This window comes from Silurus aristotelis (genome assembly GCF_946808225.1).
Source record: "Silurus aristotelis genome assembly, chromosome: 22".
NCBI classification, from domain to species: Eukaryota; Metazoa; Chordata; class Actinopteri; order Siluriformes; family Siluridae; genus Silurus; species Silurus aristotelis.
This window is the reverse complement of record NC_139595.1, coordinates 5,817,883-5,835,802: the sequence shown is the minus strand read 5'-3', so window position 1 is coordinate 5,835,802 and position 17,920 is coordinate 5,817,883. Positions and strand designations below refer to the sequence as shown.

Below are 17,920 nucleotides of genomic sequence, written 5' to 3'. Positions count from 1 at the left end.
CGAGTGCCTGTTTAGCTTCTCGTTAAAGAACCTGACGAATGCATTTGTTTTTCGACGCCACCAGGTTTGTATGCAAACATGTTGGACTTTGTTTATCAGTGTACACAGTCTCTTTATGCATTCAGAGGGTGGGCACACACATTTAAATTGTGGTATTAGCTGGTTTCAGTTCAGGTGATTGATTATTGTTTTAAAGCTTAGTCTTATTCTGCCTGTCTTAATTTTAATTAATTAATAAATTAGTCAAGTATTATGGGAGGGTCTCCATGTGTTATGTAATTCATATATTATTTTTACAAAAATAATTTAGAGGACCCGCCCCGGCGTCTATTTGTTACTTTTCATGGGGGGGTCCCCACGATTATTTTAGTAAAAATCTATGAATTACATAACAAATAAAGACGCCCCCATAAATTATTTTGAGCACTGCACTAGTTCAAAAAATAAGATGGGCAGAGTAAGACTAAGCTTTAAAACAATAATCATTTACCTGAAATGAACCCAGCTAATATCACTATTTAAATGTGGGTGCCCACCCTCTGAATGCATGAAGAGACTGTGTACAGTGATGAACAAAGTAGATCATGTAGATCATGTTTCAAGTCCAACATGTTTGCATACACACAAACACTTCAGTTTTCCTGTTTGGGGAATTCTGTGGCCATCATATCCTCAGATTCTTGTTCCTGGCTGACAGGAATAAATCTTGAAGTGGTCTTTTGATGTTATAGTCCACCCATCTCAAAATCTTTATTTAGAAATCTTTATTAGATCGTTATTATTTAAACAGTCATATCCATCCTAGTAACCCTACCTTGACACCAAAAAGCCATTTCCACCCACAGAACTGTCACTCACTCATTGTTTTCCACACCATTCTGTGTAACCTATGTAAGACTGTTGTGTGTGAAATTCCCAGGAAATCAGCAGTTTCTCAGATCAGCCCACCTGAAACGCCTTCAACTTCTTTTGTTTCTACAGAAACAGAAAAACAAAGAAACAGGAAAAGACACAAAAATAGGGGAAGAACCTGTAGGGTTTAGGAGCAGCAGCCAAATTTATCAAGTTTATAAAGCATTATCTCTCATCCAGCTCTTTTATTCCGTGAAAGGCTAGAGTTAAGCCAATTTCTTGCCTAATTGTTCGGTCTGATATGAGTTTATATTATATTAAAGCATATTGGCTTCTGTTCTACTGATTATTTAAAAAAATAATTAAAAAGAAATCATAAAAAACAAATACTGATCAAAAGTGTGACAAACATGCAAAAAATAAGAAATCAGAAACCAACACTTTTTCACACCACTGTATAGGAAGGCCTTCCTATACAGTGGTGTGAAAAAGTGTTGGTTTCTGATTTCTTATTTTTTTGCATGTTTGTCTCAAGGCATTTTTTGACATAGTCATAAAATTGTATTTATTTACTCTTTTTTCGTGTAACTGAGGACGATTTTCCTACCAATGTGTTTCAATAGGAAGTATTTTGGTGCCTCTGCCTCATTTTTTTTCGGCCACTGGGTACCACAGACGTTGTATTGTTTTTTTCTTATTTCTATTAGATTTTTTTTAAATCTTCAAGCACTATTACTTAACATGTATTTAGGAGATTTTATCCTTGTTTCTATTGCTTTATATTCTGTAAGCTACTTGCTATTATAAACCATTGTCAGGTTAAATAAGAAAACTGTGTTAATTTAAGACACACACATTTATTACAGTATAACTGTAACCCTAGCCCTAAATTTTCTGCCTTATTTTCTCATAAAAATAAGGGAAAAAAAAGAATACATTTGGCATTACTGTCAGAAATACCTATGATTCTCAGCCTCCGTTGTTATGGAGATGGAGCCAGACAGAGCCAGTTGTGTTGAGTGGCACGAAAAAAGAGGGAAATTCGTGTCGATGAACACGAACGAATAGATTAAATATCATGACTAATCATGAAATGCCGCGTGACTGGGATCCCTATACATATACACCATTATAACACAATGCTTCTGACATCTTAACTTAAATGAATGATAACATCAATCGATCAATTATTAAACATTTACCAATCTATATATTAAAAATCGCGACCATATCACAATATGCTGTCAGATTGTGTTGGTATAGCAGACACCTGTTGTTTACTTTTTCTTATTTTATTAAACAATAAAGCAGAGATAACTTTCACCCATGAGCATCCATTTAAGAGCTATTGTTCGTCGATATCAGAAATAAGGAAGTTCACAAATTTGACTTTGACTTACTGTTTGAATTTTGATCTATGTCAATATTTTTCATAACTTACAATCATCACCAAAGTGCTAAATCTGCTCAGATAGATATTCCACTACATGCATAGTTACACCTTCCCTTTACATAAATGTATTGCATTGTATTACATATACTGTAATTGACTTACACCAATCAGCCATAACATTGAAACCACTAACAGGTGAAAGGAATACCATTGATTCTCTCATCACAATAGCAGCAGTCTTTAAAATGGCAGGCTTTTACTGTGTTCCTGGTATGCACTTGTTAGTACAGGGTGGCAAAGGCAAACAGGAAATTTTGGAACTAGAAAATAGTGACTCTGGAACCGTCCACAATTGTTTGGAAGCAGTGCGACGGGTACGCAACGAGCACAAGCTGTAAAAGCCTTTTATAAGAATGCTCATAGCGTGAGGGATGCACAAAGGGAATTTCATTGTTGTAGGCAAGTGGTTTGAATGTTATGGTTGGTAGTATGTGGTTTTTCATTTACTGTAATTACAACTTGTGCATGCCCACACTTTTATTAACATTTCAATAATTTACAAACATAAATCAAGTGATATTTTGTGTCACAGTTAAGGCTAAGCAGTTGAACAAACAAAAGAGACTGTATACACAAAAAAATAGCATTGTGGCAGTTTTATTGATTTGACAACGCTTTTGACATTTTGTTACAGAGTGCTGGCACAGTGTTCTAAGAAAAAGGTGGTTATTTGACTTTTTTTACAATATCTGATTTACCATTAAATAATGGAAGTGTAACTAGGTGTTTTCATATTCTGGGTGCCATCAACTTACATCCCATTTGGTCCTTTGTTAGAGCTTGTCCTTGTGATTCTTGCACCTGAGGCAATTACGAATTTTTTCACCCACAGATTTTGTTTTAATTTTGTTGTGACAGCCTTGAGATGCAGAAGTCTAAAGGCTTTACTTCCACCTGGCTTTTTATTTAAAACATTGCCCGTTTCTGAATGGGAGATGACATTTCTCTATTGGGTTCATCATGACCAAAAAAAATGGAGGACACTCTGGCAAACAAATCAGAATCATGGCTTGAAAATGTTTTAAATGTACTTAATGAATTTTAAGCATATGTCTAGTTAGGCTTGGCTAGTTAGCGATCTACAAGTAAAAAATACAGTGCTGTTGTCAATGCATGAAATTCAAAGCTGTAAAAATATATCTTTATGAGCAAAGAGTACAGATGAATTCGAGAGAGATAAAGCACTGCTGCATCACTCACTTTAAGTAAAGACGAAGCAAAGGCTGAATCCCTAAATTAGCACAGAACAAAATGTTGCATTACATTTATTTAAACATTTAAAGTTTAAATAGATCACCAAGTTCACAAAAAGATTAAACTAAAAAAGTCATTACAAAATTAACCTTCAATTCCACTGAAGATCACATCTTAATTGTAAAGTTTCATACGCACATAGTTCAGGGTGGATTTATTCTTTAAGCAGCAACTTCTTCTTCTTCTTCTTCTTCTTCTTCTTTCGGCTGCTCCCATTATGGGTTGCCACAGTGGATCATCCGTCTCCATACTACTCTAACCTCTACATCTGCCTCTTTCAAACCAATTACCTGCATGTCTTCCCTCACCACATCCATAAACCTTGGCCTTCCTCTTTTTCTCCTTCCTGGTGGCTCCATCCTCTGCATTCCTCTACCGATATACCACATGTAACTCCTCTGAACATGTCCAAACCATCTCAATCGGGACTTTCTCACCTTTCAAAATCTTGTTAAACAATCTGGTTAAAAACTTCACTGCCTTCTCTCCTGAACATCTAAATGCATCTACTGGTATGACATCTGGTCCTACCAACATTCCACTTTTCATTCATTTAATTGCTGCTCTTACTTCCTCCTTACTAATCCTATCCACTTCCTGATTCACCATCTCAACATCATCCAACCTTCTCTCTCTCTCTCTCTCTCTCTCTCTCTCTCTCTCTCTCTTTTTTTTTCTTGGCTTTCACCACATCCCTCTTCACCTGCTGCAGCATCTGCTCACTTTTCTCCTACATCTCCTACTTTTCTCAACACTCTGTCAATCCCAATTCTGTTTTGCCAACCTCTTTCTCCTTATGCTCTCCTGCACTTCCTCATTCCACCACCACGTCTCTTTGTCTTCCTTTCTATTTCCAGAAGTCACACCAAGTACCTTTCTAGCTGTTTCCCTTATCACTTCACAATTGTCTGACCTCTTCTCTGAATCTAACACTACCATCACTAAACATCTTATTCTACTTTCAGTCCTCGCTCTCTGCCTCTTCTTCTTCACCTCTAAAGCCATCCCACAGACCAACATCTGATGCTGTCTAGCTACACTGTCCTCTGCCAACACCTTACAGTCTCCAATCTCCTTCAGGTTGCATCTCCTACATAGAACACAGTCCACCTGTGTGCACCTTCCGCCACTCTTATACGTCACCCTATGTTCCTCCTTCTTCTTAAAATAAGTATTAAAACCTGCCATTTCCATCCTTTTAGAAAAATCTACCACCATCTGCCCTTCCACATTCCTCTCCTTAAGGCCATACCTACCCATCACTTCCTCATCACCCCTGTTTCCTTCACCTACATGCCCATTAAAATCTGCCCCAATCACCAATCATTCACTCCTAGGTTCACTCTCCACCACTTCATCTAACTCACTTCAGAATTGTTCCTTCTCCTCCATCTCACAACCCACTTGTGGTTCATAGGCACTGATGACATTTATAATCACCCCTTCAACATTCAGCTTCACGTTCATCACCCAATCAGAAACTCTCTTCACCGCCACTACACTCTTACTGTACTCTTCCTTCAGGATCACCCCTACACCATTTCTCTTTCCATTTAAACCCTGAAAGAACAGTTTAAACCCCCTCCAATGTTCCTGGTCTTGCTTCCTTTCCACTTGGTTTCCTGAACACACAACATATCTACCTTTCTCCTTTCCATCATATTAGCTAACTCTCTTCCTTTGTCATAGTACCAACATTTAAAGTAACAACCCAAACCTCCACTCTCCTACACTTCTCCTTTCCCTGCCGTCTCTGTACACTTCTTCTTCCTTTCCTTCTTCTCCTTTGTTCAACAGTAGCCCAATTTCCACCAAAAAGTGTCTATTCTTGCTGTTTTATTTGATAGTATCTATTAAATAAAATGGCCAGGAATTTAAATCTTGCTGTAAAATAATTCTAAAATATATATGATTAATAATTCGATCTGTTTCATTTTCCTTTTTTATAAAATGATTTACTACGACCATATCATTCTATATGTGCCTAGATGAGCCTGGAAAGATTGCAATCCATTAGTGAACAGTGCTCTCCTAAGACCTATTCCAGTCCAAAGGAAAAAATTAATCTCCCACTTATTCCACATGCTTGGTAGAGTCCTGATGCAGGGTTATAATTCATTTGTGGATATAAAAATAAAGTATCAATTAAAATCATGGCTAGACATTAAAGTTGGACTTGCTTTAGTAAATAATGAAGATGAAGAGTGAACTAACTGGTGGTTTCATTTCATACTTTTATTGCTCCTCCAACTTTGCTTAGACACTGATCAATATGACAGTGAGTACTAACATGGACTATTACAGCTACTGTGAAGATATTCACATGCGGGCTGATTTGGTCCTGCACCAGCGTGGCGAAGGTAGTGACAGTTCCAATATTCTTGGTGATGCAGTAGCAGAAAGGGCAGCTGGGCTAACTTTATAGGGGTTGCATTCATCGAAAAGAGGCTTGCGGGACTTCGGTACGGCCAACTCCAGCAGTCTCTCACTGGCTACAGCCACTAAGACGGACTTCGCCACGTGCCATGACAATGGTCGGTTTGGAACAAAGTCCTGATGTTCCTTTTTAGGAACTAACAGCAAATAATAATAAGAATAAATAAGAAAAAAATGTAGTCCTATTCATTCAATAACAGGATCAGGTGTTACAATAACTCACCAGCCAGAAGAAGTATGCGAGAAGAAGGTTCAGCTTTTGAAAGATTTTTTAAAGTGAAACTTGTTTTTTCAAATGATGGTGCCCATATTTTTTTCGGAACAGCCAACTGGCAAATCCGTGGACTCGCTTCTGCTATTCTTCTTAATCCTATCCCGAGCTGAATAAAAGAAAGAGAGAGAGAGAGAGAGAGAGAGAGAGAGAGAGAGAGAGAGAGAGAGAGAGAGAGAGAGAGAGACTACAGCATTGGATAATAGAATGGAGACCAAAGCTTTAAAAATATGAATTCTGATAATTAATTAATAAATTAATCTAGGATGAATGAGCAACATAAACAATAGCAAAGGTTTAATTTAAGCACCAACAAAACAGAGCAACTAAAATCCATTGTAGGTTTCAAAACAAAATATAATAAATATAAATAATAAATGTAACAAATACAGTTGAATAAATGATAATCAAAATTCAATTAGAACAGGTAAAATTACATTTTAAATGTTTTCCTCTGATAAACTATATAATTTATTAACTATTCAATGGAGATTGACAGATTAGAATGGAGATCGCCTACTTAGAAATAACCAGACAGCATCTTACATAACAAAACATTACAGGAATTTTATTAAGGGTTTTATAAGTAATGAATGCAGCCAAACAGGCACACAGGAATGCACCGATATAGAGCACCTGCACATACACATTTGCACACTCGTTCACACCTACGGCCACCTCTATACAAGTTATCGGGAGATACGAGAAACCCAGAAGACATGGAGGAAACCCACATAGGATCCCAGCCTACTTGGCCTTCAGCTGGACAGAAAACAAATACAACAGAAGACAAAGGCATTATCTTATAAACTCTGTAAGCCAACCTGGGCACCATGCTGTTTTTTTCATCCATGCAAATATGAAGTTGATGCATTGAAGAGAGCGCTGTGGCTTTTTCACACTGGAATTTGTTTACAACAGCATCCACACTGTATAATAGGCTGCACCATGGCCACTTTGCCTACCTGAACCTCATCTCTTATACTAATATCAGCATGGGGAACTATTCATGTGTACTAAAAACAGGCTCTGATCCAAGTAACAACCTGCCCTGAAAGGGCCATCTAAGAACAAATAGGCTGCTACTTATGGGCACAGTTGCATACATGATAATACTGGCTTCAAGACCACTGCTGTAAACATGCTACGTTTTCTTTAGATCAGATGAGGCAGTATCCAGCCTCCCTTCTACCATTATATAAGTGTAGCGTATCTTTAAAAAAGATTTTATCGCATCCTGGACACCAGTAATACAGCTTGCTTGTACATATTGATTTCTCTCTTAATCTGCCATAGAGATTAAGTCTAATATACTGTGATTCGCAGAATTTTTCAAAGATCTTTGTGTAGTTCCTCCTGCACATCTTTGTTCTGTGTAATGTGCCATGCACTACAAAGTCAACAAAATCAGTGAAAAGCACTTCAAAAAGAGCTGTACATTGAGAGACAAAACCTCTGATGTACAGATTCTTGCGAAGGCACCACAATCCTATTTTGTGCTTTGCATAGTTAAAGGTTGATTATTGCCCCTTTTTTCAGTATTACAGCAAATGCACTTTCTTCTTCTACAGTGTTCCCTTCAAAGCTACACCTATAAACCTGCGCATGCTGTCTGAGCTTAAACACCTGAATACTAATGCCAGAGGGGGAGCTTGCCAAACTCTCACGCAACATTATAAATAAGTAAATAGATTGTGGCATTTTTCATTTTCCTTCTGTTTGCAGCCTGGGGTGCAACACAGACATTGGTTCCTTTTTTGAGCACATATCATCGTTAGGTATTAGGGGAACCTTGCCAAAAATTTTTTAAGAAGCTTCTGATTGGGGAAATCACTGGGCCCGCATTTCTTAATTTTATCTTAAGATCAGACTTAATTATATGCACTGTAAGGACAAAAATATTAAGACACACTTTTCAAGCCACATGGGGTTCTTTGCCAAACCTGGTACCATATGTTTGAATTTAGTAAAATTATATTGTCCCTTCACTTTAAATAGAGGACCCAAAAACTGACAATATCCCTGTGCCCAAAGCAAACTCCATGAAGATGCAATTTATGTGGGTTGGAGTGGAAGATCTTGCAATAAGTCATAAGCACAAATCTGCACAATGCAGGAGGTACTTATAAAAGCTAATTGGGTCTAAATGTGAAATAAATGTTCAAAAAGCACATAGGAATCTTATGATCAGGTGTCCACAAAAAAAAAGTTTTTATGAAATATCACTTCAAGTGAAAGTGAAATTGCTCCCTTTAAACTTTCAACTGAGTAAAAGTACAAAAGTATTCGCCTTCAAATGTAGTTACGTATCCAAAGTACTATAATGTATTATGGCTATGATGTCCTTTTATTATTGTGTTAAGACTTAAGAGTTGGCCATGATAACTGGAGTTTAGAAGCAATAAAACATTGCTACTCCACCCTCCTAATTGTTTTCCCCATATGGAAAGTTTACAATTAATTACGCAGTTCTTCTCCATCCGCTACAGGCAAACATTTTGGCATGCTACATGCAGATCCTGGTTGGTGTTTGAGGTGGTAAAATGCCTGGGGCAGATCTGTGCATGCTGCTGTGCCTTGTGAAACTAGTTATTGGTTGCCACCTGTTTTTCCTCCCCCAAGTGGCTTGTTTTCTAGCAACAGATACCATAAATCCTCATCACTAATGTCAAAAACAAACACTGGCAACAGGTCATAAAAAAGACCCTGTCAATTCATAAAGGCGTTAATTTATCGCTAAAGAAATTCAAATATGATCATAAAAAATGCTTGGTTTTCAAACTTATATAACTGTCTGTTATGCAAATGTTGTTTTATGCCGTGTGAAAATGATCAAAAATGATAAAATGTAGCCGCATGTACACATAAAAATTTCACTAAATTTCAATAAAAAAAGATTTTTACAATAATAGACTAAACAATAATGTACTAAATACAACACCTACTTATATTCTTTATTTACTTAATATATTTTTTTATTATAGCTGACTTTTCTTCAAAAAAAATTAAAAAATTAAAAATTAAAAATTAAAAATTAAAAATTAAAACAATATCAATCACTGTTTGATTGAAACAACTTTTTGACCATCCCATTCCACATTTGTTTCTATTTGCTGTTATAATAACCTCCACTCTTCTTGGAAGATGCGCCACCATTTTTTTAAGTGTGTTTTTTGTTTATTCAGCCACAACATACAGTATATGAACTGGTGAGGAGGCCTGGAGTGCAGGCCACTCGTGATTCTCCACTCCATCCCATGCAAACCGCATCTTCATTGCTTTGTGCACAAAACTTGTATTAACTTTAAACAATATTTTTTATATTTTTAATCATTTGTGTATGGAAGGGTTAAATGACAACATTATATAAATGCAAATACAATGTAATACAAGAAAATAAATATGTAGGTTCTTAAGTTATTTCCTATTTGATGATGATACTATATTAATAATAATAATAATAATAATAATAATAATAATAATAATAATAATAATAATAATAATAATAATAATAATGGGGGGGACTATAGTTAATAATATAAACGATTAAACATAAATTAACAACATAAATTGTATCGTGTAAACATTAATTTAAGAATTCACATAAAGTGCCACAGTGATTTAGTTGATTTGGTTTGACATATCAGCACCATGGCAATATTTGAAATGTTCTAGCAAAATTGTTTGAAGCCACAGTGGGGGGAACAAGGAGATGAAAAAGCCACAATTCTGCATATACAGAGAAGAATGAAAACCTGTGTGAACTCACTGTGGGCGATAGGGGGCGATCAGGCTGCCAGCCAGGTGCAACCTGGCGGGGTTCGGCGAGAAAGCACAATCTTTCAGAGGGGCAAGCCTTTAATGCTGCTGCACTCACCTTCCATTCAGGAGACTCCCTAGAGAGAGAAAGAGAAAGAGAACTGAACTAAAACATACATTAAAAAAATGACTTACACTATATAGTGTATGGTACAGTATTGAGTAAGTTAAAGGTACACAATTGTATAGGATGTTTTTGGGTGCAGTGGTATTACACTTTCCCTTCGCTTGCATCAGAAATCCAAAACCTGTTCAGGCATGATCATGCCCCTGTGCACAAAGCGAAAAATATATCTGCTCCAGGGCAGTAATGTGTGTGTATGTATGTAAGTGATTTGTGCATAAGCTTCTGGAGCCCTGGAGCAGATATAATTTTCATGATCCCGCCAATAAGATTACCATTAACCGTTTTTCCCTTCAAACTGTATTCCTGCTAAGCCACTACCATTATACAACAGCTGTTATCATTCCCTCAAGTAAAACCGTAGTCTGCTGTTCTGTCTGAACTGTACACACTGCTCTTCCCAACACAGTATCGACGCTTCACATTTAGCTGCTAATTTATTCAATTCCACAGCTACATTGATATCTCGAATTTCTATGGCGAAAAGTATTAAATAATTTCCTGTAACTGCGGTCCTGTTAATAGTTTTGTCTGCAAGTCATATCACAGGTTTATATTAACGCTAATGGTGATACTATTGTTCCTATAGTAACGACTCATTCACATTGACACAACATTTACTGTAAGCCTAGGAATAAACAAACAAAATTGTACTTATTAAACAATGTTATTTGTTCCTTTGGAGACTTTAAAAAAATATTTTCTCCAGTTTCAGTGCTTTGTACTAAATGGGCTTCTTTTAGCACACCTACTTGTGTTATTCCTTTCAAAACCTTTATTCTATTCTACTCAAATCCATTTCCGGTTCCTCTTATTCAATGGCTTTACATTCATAGAATGTAAGAATTCGATTTTTGAAGCTGTGCCATAACACCGTATATAATGACCTTTGGTTCTCAAAATGAGTGCTAATCTTGGGCCTCTCGAACAGCAGGAACTCAGAAGGTACGAGTTCTGCCATGAGACAAAGACAGCATTTAAAATACACATCGCAACCATTATTTTTATTCACCAATTGTCTGATTAAAAATGATTTCCCACATGCAGACTTGATGTAATGAGCTTTCTAAAGTCATTTGCAATGCTTTCAGCCTGTAGGTTAAACATTGCATTTCATTGACTTTGTTCATGGACTCTGCCCAATGACAATAAAGCTGAATCTAATCTCATCTTATCTTATGTTTAATTGATTTGGGAAAACTGGCACATACTTAAGGTAATTCTATTTCTTTTCAATGCTATATGACATTCAAATGAACAAATGACAAATTGTTTTAGTAGACTATAGTTTTCCATGTAGCAAAGTCCTCATTTGAAATGCAATGATTTTATCGAAGGTAGTGGTAGATTCGTTGGAAGCTCATCAAACCAGTATATGGAGCGCCTGCAAATACATAATTTGTTTATAGACCTTAAAATCACCAATCACTTGAAGAGGAACACCTGCACAGCTGCTTGTTCAGCCAATTACCCGATCAGCCAATCATGTGGAAGCAGTGCACCGTGTTAATGAATGCAGAAACAGGTACAAAGCTTTGGCTTAATTAAAAGTGTTAGAATAGGAAAAATGATATATTCTTTGTCAATCTGACTATAATGTTGACTTTGGCATGGTTGTTGGTGCTAGACAGGATGACATGAGTAGTTTAGAAACTGAAGAGCTGTTTTTTTTTTCCTCACACTCAAGAGTTGAAACTGTGAATGGTGACTAACGAGTAGCAGTTTTGCAAGCAGAAGGACCATGTTGTTGAGTGTTTATTGAGAATAGTTTAGCATACAAAAACTCAAATAATGTTTTTAACTGCAGTAAGCAGAAACGGCATTCCAGAACACTCTACCACATCAGGTTTCCAGTGCTAACAGTCAACAACAGGAATCTGGTCCATCATAAATAGTTAATGTTTGGATAAAAAACAGGTGATTTCCCAGTAAGTATTACACAAAATAAATCAAAGACAGACAGACAGACAGACAGACAGACAGACAGATAGATAGATCATCCCAGTGGGGAAATTTACAGCTTCCAGCAGTATCCCCAAACATAGGCAACAAGGCATGCAATAATACTTCAAAATACAAAAAATTTAAAGGTGCGTTTAAAAAAAAAAGAGTAGGGAAAAAATAAATAAATAAATACTGGAGGTCTCTTTCTGCTCTATCAATTCTTAAAATGTTATCAAACCTTTTTATCATCTTTAAAAAAAATAAATAAATCTCATTATGTACCTTTTTGAATGTATTATTATAATTATAAGCAGGACCCGACCTTTGCCAAGTCATGCTAATCTGACTTGTCCAATGTGAAAAGCACTGTAAAAAATAAACTTGACTTGACCTTTGCATCTCTATATAAGCAATTGTTTTTATTATTGTTTAATTCTTGCTCATTTCTGACTAACGATTTGTCCATATGAAGTGACCAATAAAAGCCTCTTGTCCATATTTGGGCTCTGTCTTTTTGTTGTTAATTGTTAATGAGTGAATAAATAGAAATGTATGACAAATTTATGACAAATATTCCATTTCCAATATTCCAAGGTTGCACTGTATTGTACTGTAACTAAATATAACAACTGGCTAAAGCACTTAGGTCTCACAAAGAGATTCTTGTTGTCTTGATTTTTCTGCTAATGAAGCTACAGTGAAGGAAAACATGCACCTCCTCATATCCAGTGTTGTAACAGTGAGTGTAAAAGCACACTAGGTTCTGTAAGTATTATGTTGGGGAAACTTACCTGTCAGGGAGTCTGAGAAAGTTCGGTTTAGGTCTGGCAAGATATTCAATTCTGGTTGTCATTGAACAGCCAAGATGTGTGCTAAAAAAACAGATGACATGCTGGGTCAATATGCATCTTCAGAGCTGTGACTAATGAATCAAACAAGCAGGAATGTGAATTTCTTGGTTTTTCATTAAAGCTGGATGATTTGATCATAATGACATACTATAGGGGCATAGAGGAGGAAGGTAAAAGACTACATCTATAGAAGAATAGTCATACTGAAATCATAATACTTTCTATCGATTAAATCAAACTGAATGAGATACTAAGGTATTGAAAGTAATTAAAGTTCGTACATTTGGTTGTAATGGGAAATTTAGGTTTGATGAGTGATTCATGACTTGTTTTAATGATCACTACTTTTCCGGTGAAAAGAAATTAGAAAAGCCTTTATTTGTTATCTATACATTACAGCACAGTGATATTCTTTTTTCCGCATATCCCAGCTTGCTTGGAAGCTGGGGTCAGAGCGCAGGTCACGCAAGTGAATTCATTTTCCAGTGGAATTATTATTACTCAGTGTCAATGTATGTATGTGCTGTATGTATTCTAACACTGGGAGTTTAGCAGCTCATCAGTCTGTACTATCTGTGCATTTCTATTTCTAATGTTCTAATGCAAGCTTTAACCTTCTTGCTGTCATGTTTCTCGATTGCATTATCTCAATTCTATCTCAGTAATTTCCCTGTATGAGCAAAAAACAGCACTTCCTGTCTCTTACCTTTAATGCTGCTTAGGCAGACTGGAAATACAGGATTCAGCTAAATGTTAACCAAGACAACACTCTTAGCCGAACACAGGCTGCTGATCCCATATCTGCTTAAACAAATCGTGAGGACGTCTTGCAAACCAAATTTAGCCTTTTCATCTTAAATTATTTTGAGCAACACAACAAAACCTTTGTCCACTAAACAGAACAATGGTACTCAGAATGATTTCCTCAGAATGCAAATATTTAAAATCGAAGTACTCCCTTTAAATGTATTCAAATAGGAAACCTTGGTAGTCTTAGTGATCTTTAGAGCATAACACAACAAATGCCTAAAGAAAATCAAATCAAAATCAAACCTACATAACAGGTCAGATTCACTTAACAACTTTTAAAAGCTGTTGGATTTAGTAGATTATTATGCCATAATAGATGAATAGATTATTTGACCAATCTTTGCTTTAAGAGCCTTTTAAGTTTTAGTTTCTTTGTGAAGGGTTTGTTCCACTCTCCTGATTATTAATGGAAATGGACAGGAAACACTATATGGACAGAGGTATTGGGACCCCTGACTTATCCAGCCATATGTGGATATTCCGCAAACGGTTACAACCAAATCGGACGTACTTAATTGTATATGATGACTATAGTATAAATGCCTATCTAATAGAATCCCCAATCTAGTAAAACATCTTCCCCAAAAATATTTTAGCAGAAACTGTAACAGCAAATGGGGACTAAATGTGGAATGGGATGTTCCGAAAAGCACAAACGAACAGTCAGATGTCCACAGTAAATATGCAATAAATACATTATAATTTATTCTTGAATAACCGAGGTGGTGGTTGCCATGGATAAAAAGAAATTCAAAATTTCCTTTTCTGATCAGAAAGATTTGATTCTATATTAAAAACTCTATAACACCTTTCTTTAAAAAACAAATATTCTAGGAGCAAAATGCAAATTCAGATGTATTTAGACATCATGGTAATGTTATTAAGTTTCTACAGTGGAACGTCATTTGTGTGATAAGCATTTTAGGCATATATTATATACAGGTAATGAATATGCACAGTATACTAAACTGTATACAAAAATAGACAACTGTAATATAAGACGCATTACATTTGAAAAGCTCGTTAGTGACTGAAGTGATTATGAGTCATTTTTACTTTAGAATATGATATCTAATTTTATTGTTGGGTATGTAAGAGTCAAGATATTATGGTCCAAGCTCCCAAAATGGCCAAATGTGAAGCTGTTTATCGTTTTAGCAAGAATTGAGCAAATTATCTCCCGAAAGCTCATGCGCCATCATTTTCTAATTTACTTTTGCTGCAATGAACAGTTTGAGGTAAAGCTAAAAAAAAAAATCATTTATATAGTATCGTATGCAAAGGGGAAAATGTGATAACAGATGTTTGATGTTACATTCAACACGTCTAAAATGCTATTTTTCAAAAGACTTATCAACTGTTAAAAGGGAATCGATATTGAATGGAACAACATTGACTTCTCTCTTGACTTCCAAAACATTTAAAGAAACACTTAAAGGGTAAAATCTATCATCACCATATTACATAATTTTTATCTTAATTTATTAAATTTTACAAAACAATGATTTGTTTTTAGAACTTTTACAGTCAATATTTTTTTGGCCAGGAGTGTACAACCTATAATATTCACAAGTCCAAAAAAATTGCATGTACTTTGTCCAGGTGTTAAGTATAAATGCGATACTATTTATAACCAGCAGATGTCAGTAAAACACAACCTTTCATTAAGCATTGTTCAGGTTTCCTTGTTCGAAGGCTTTTCAAATACACAATGCGATGCAAATTGACACCACATTCGACCTATACTTTGACTATGTTTACATTTATATTAATTACATTATTTTTATTATTCTATGCCAATTGTAGTACATGAACTATAGCAAACCTAGCCGTGGGCTGAGGCATGGACAACATTTTTTGTGTTAATATTCAATTTGTCTAATTGTACCAACGTAATTTCGAAATAAAACCTAAGAATAAACTTTTGGTTTAACGTAAAAGTTTCATTTTTACTCACTGTAACCTGTGTTTTCGTTTTTTTTTCTTTTAAAGCGCAGGTTTCTGTAAAACCTACCGTTTTGTTTAGGCGTTTGCCACCGTTATCGCTTGTGCTCTGGCGTTACTATAGTAACGCCGACGCGCAGAGGAGCAACTTCCGGTTCAAGTGTAATGGTGTAATGGTGCATGACAAGCATCACTATTACAAATGTTGCGAATTCTTTCTGACAAAACGTCGCCGCGTACCTTAAATCGTGCGGGGGAGATGTGCGATTACTTTTCTAAGGATTTGCCCCCGCCGTTTTCGATCACATGACCACAAATTTCTCATAGAAAATTAATGGGGGAAGAAAACACGCGTGTCATATCTCGTCCCTCGAGCGTCCGACATGCACATATGGCATATCCACTCGTAGGGGGTACAGAGTGGGTCGAGTGAGGAAACAGCTAGAAACATAATGGAATCTGGATGCTTAATGATGCTGGATCACTAAGATGCTTCTAGATGCTCTTAACATGTGATCTTCCATTGCCAAAAGCATTCTAATGGTCCTTAATGATGGCTCCTAGAAAACACCAGTAGAGAGCAACAGGGGTTATTCAAGTCCCCGTTAAAGCCAATCCCAATATACCCAGGAGGGTTTTTTAATTTAGCAATATAAAGTGTATGTACACTAGAGATGATTAGGAATGATAAACCCATGACTATGTTTCAGGCATTTAAAGGGGCTCTACTTTAGTAGGCAACTTGAGAAGTATAATGGGGTAAGTGGTGTCTGGGTAGTGGTCTGGGGAAAAGGGGACGGGGGTTTCCCTAAATGTTTAAGGAACAGCCCTGTCCTTGGTTAAGTGCCAGATGAAATTTGAAGCACTACCAAAAGCCACTAGGTCAAATGTCTAATGGAAACAGTTGGGCAAGGTCTTGAAGGTAATCGCAAACAGCTGAAGGAAGTATTCTGTTCCTTCTTGGTTTTCCTTTTACTTTGTATACTTCCATACTGTGATTACCGATTAGTTACCCTCGATTTCTGTCATGAATGTGCTTTTTTCCCCTAGAAGGACCAACACAGATATCTAACATGAGCTGAAACACTTAAAAACTACTAGAAAACCTGCACGCTGGTTCTGTGTGTTCTGTGGATCATCAATCCAATTGTTTTATTGTTTTAACACTGAGACTTGAGGTGTTCAATGGTAGGACTTTGGAAGTCATTTTCTCATGTAATACTGTAGGTTTTAATACATCATTTATAATTTAGATTTGCTTTAAAAATGTATGACTAGATCAGGCAACAGTTCTCATAGTAACCATGGCCGCTTCTGTGGCTATTTCGGAGTTTTCTTTGACCCGTCACTGATGAAATGTTCCTGCTCTTTCTGCTTCAGTGCTCTCTACATTTCACACCTGCTCTCCCACAGCAGGCAGCAAACACTCACACATACAGCATTATAGCACCACACCCACACTTTAGCATACCTCTGTATTGGAAAGGACTGGGGGGGGAAAAAAACATTTTGGATTCTAGAAGTCCAGAACACAATCATGAACACAATGATAGTTGAACAATACTAGGATGTGACATGAAGGAACAATTGACAATGTCTATGTAGTCTTGGAGAAAAAAAGAGAGAGAATGCAGGCCCTGTCTTCAGTGTACTACATTCACACACTTCACATTCTCTATGTCGCTCATACACACCCTTATCTCAGAACACCAACAATGCGGTACACGGGAATCAGGCGCACACGGGAATCATGACCTAGTTTTCCGTTTACGTTGTTCGGAGCTTTATAGGAACAGCTTTCCATTCTGCTTAGACAGAAAGTGAGGCAAAAATGCAGAGGCAAAAATGCAAGCCGTGCAATTACATTAATAATACAAAATGACAAGGCAACCACTATTTCTTTATTAAAAACAGCTTATTTTATTTAAAAGAAACAAAAAGTACAGAAAGTCAGTAAAAGTAGTCAGTCATCATAATCAAGCACAACTACAGTGTAGTTCTCTCATATTACACTCTACTGCAGAGTAGATCTGGTGATAATGCCAGCGTGTGCCATAGGTTTAATAACTCAACTCAGGGAGACGCCAGCGTTTTACACCCTAATCTTCTTTCAATGCATCTGTAGCCTGTGTGCAATTGCCATATGACATACGATAACATTC

General features: G+C 36.4%; 2 protein-coding genes across 4 annotated transcripts in view; both read right to left on the bottom strand.

Annotated features, from left to right (window-relative positions):
• Window positions 1–5,729: 5,729 nt before the first annotated feature.
• spmap2 (sperm microtubule associated protein 2) lies at window positions 5,730–15,886 on the bottom strand. The gene is made up of 5 exons (XM_083524917.1): window positions 15,829–15,886; window positions 12,945–13,025; window positions 10,036–10,162; window positions 6,219–6,375; window positions 5,730–6,132 (listed from the first exon to the last, which is right to left on the bottom strand). The coding sequence occupies exons 2-5, from the start codon at window positions 13,004–13,006 to the stop codon at window positions 5,879–5,881; spliced, it is 600 nt and encodes a 199-aa protein (XP_083381043.1). The 5' UTR covers window positions 13,007–13,025; window positions 15,829–15,886; the 3' UTR covers window positions 5,730–5,878.
• A 1,768-nt stretch (window positions 15,887–17,654) lies between these two features.
• The window catches only part of shda (Src homology 2 domain containing transforming protein D, a), a 13,981-nt gene continuing 13,715 nt past the window's right edge, over window positions 17,655–17,920 (bottom strand). For all 3 annotated transcript variants that reach the window (XM_083524894.1, XM_083524895.1, XM_083524896.1), the window contains exon 8: window positions 17,655–17,920. This exon is cut by the window's right edge and continues 2,532 nt beyond it. The gene's annotated coding sequence lies outside the window, so the exon portion shown is untranslated.

What these genes read in the sequence shown, in the direction of transcription:
- spmap2 (XM_083524917.1), bottom strand. Translation starts at nt 13,006, where the DNA reads ATGACAACCAGAATTGAATATCTTGCCAGACCTAAACCGAACTTTCTC. An exon ending in ATCGCCCCCTATCGCCCACA is followed by an intron (nt 6,376 to 10,035) that starts GTGAGTTCACAC and finishes TCTTTTATTCAG; the next exon opens with CTCGGGATAGGATTAAGAAG. An exon ending in TCGCATACTTCTTCTGGCTG is followed by an intron (nt 6,133 to 6,218) that starts GTGAGTTATTGT and finishes ATTTGCTGTTAG; the next exon opens with TTCCTAAAAAGGAACATCAG.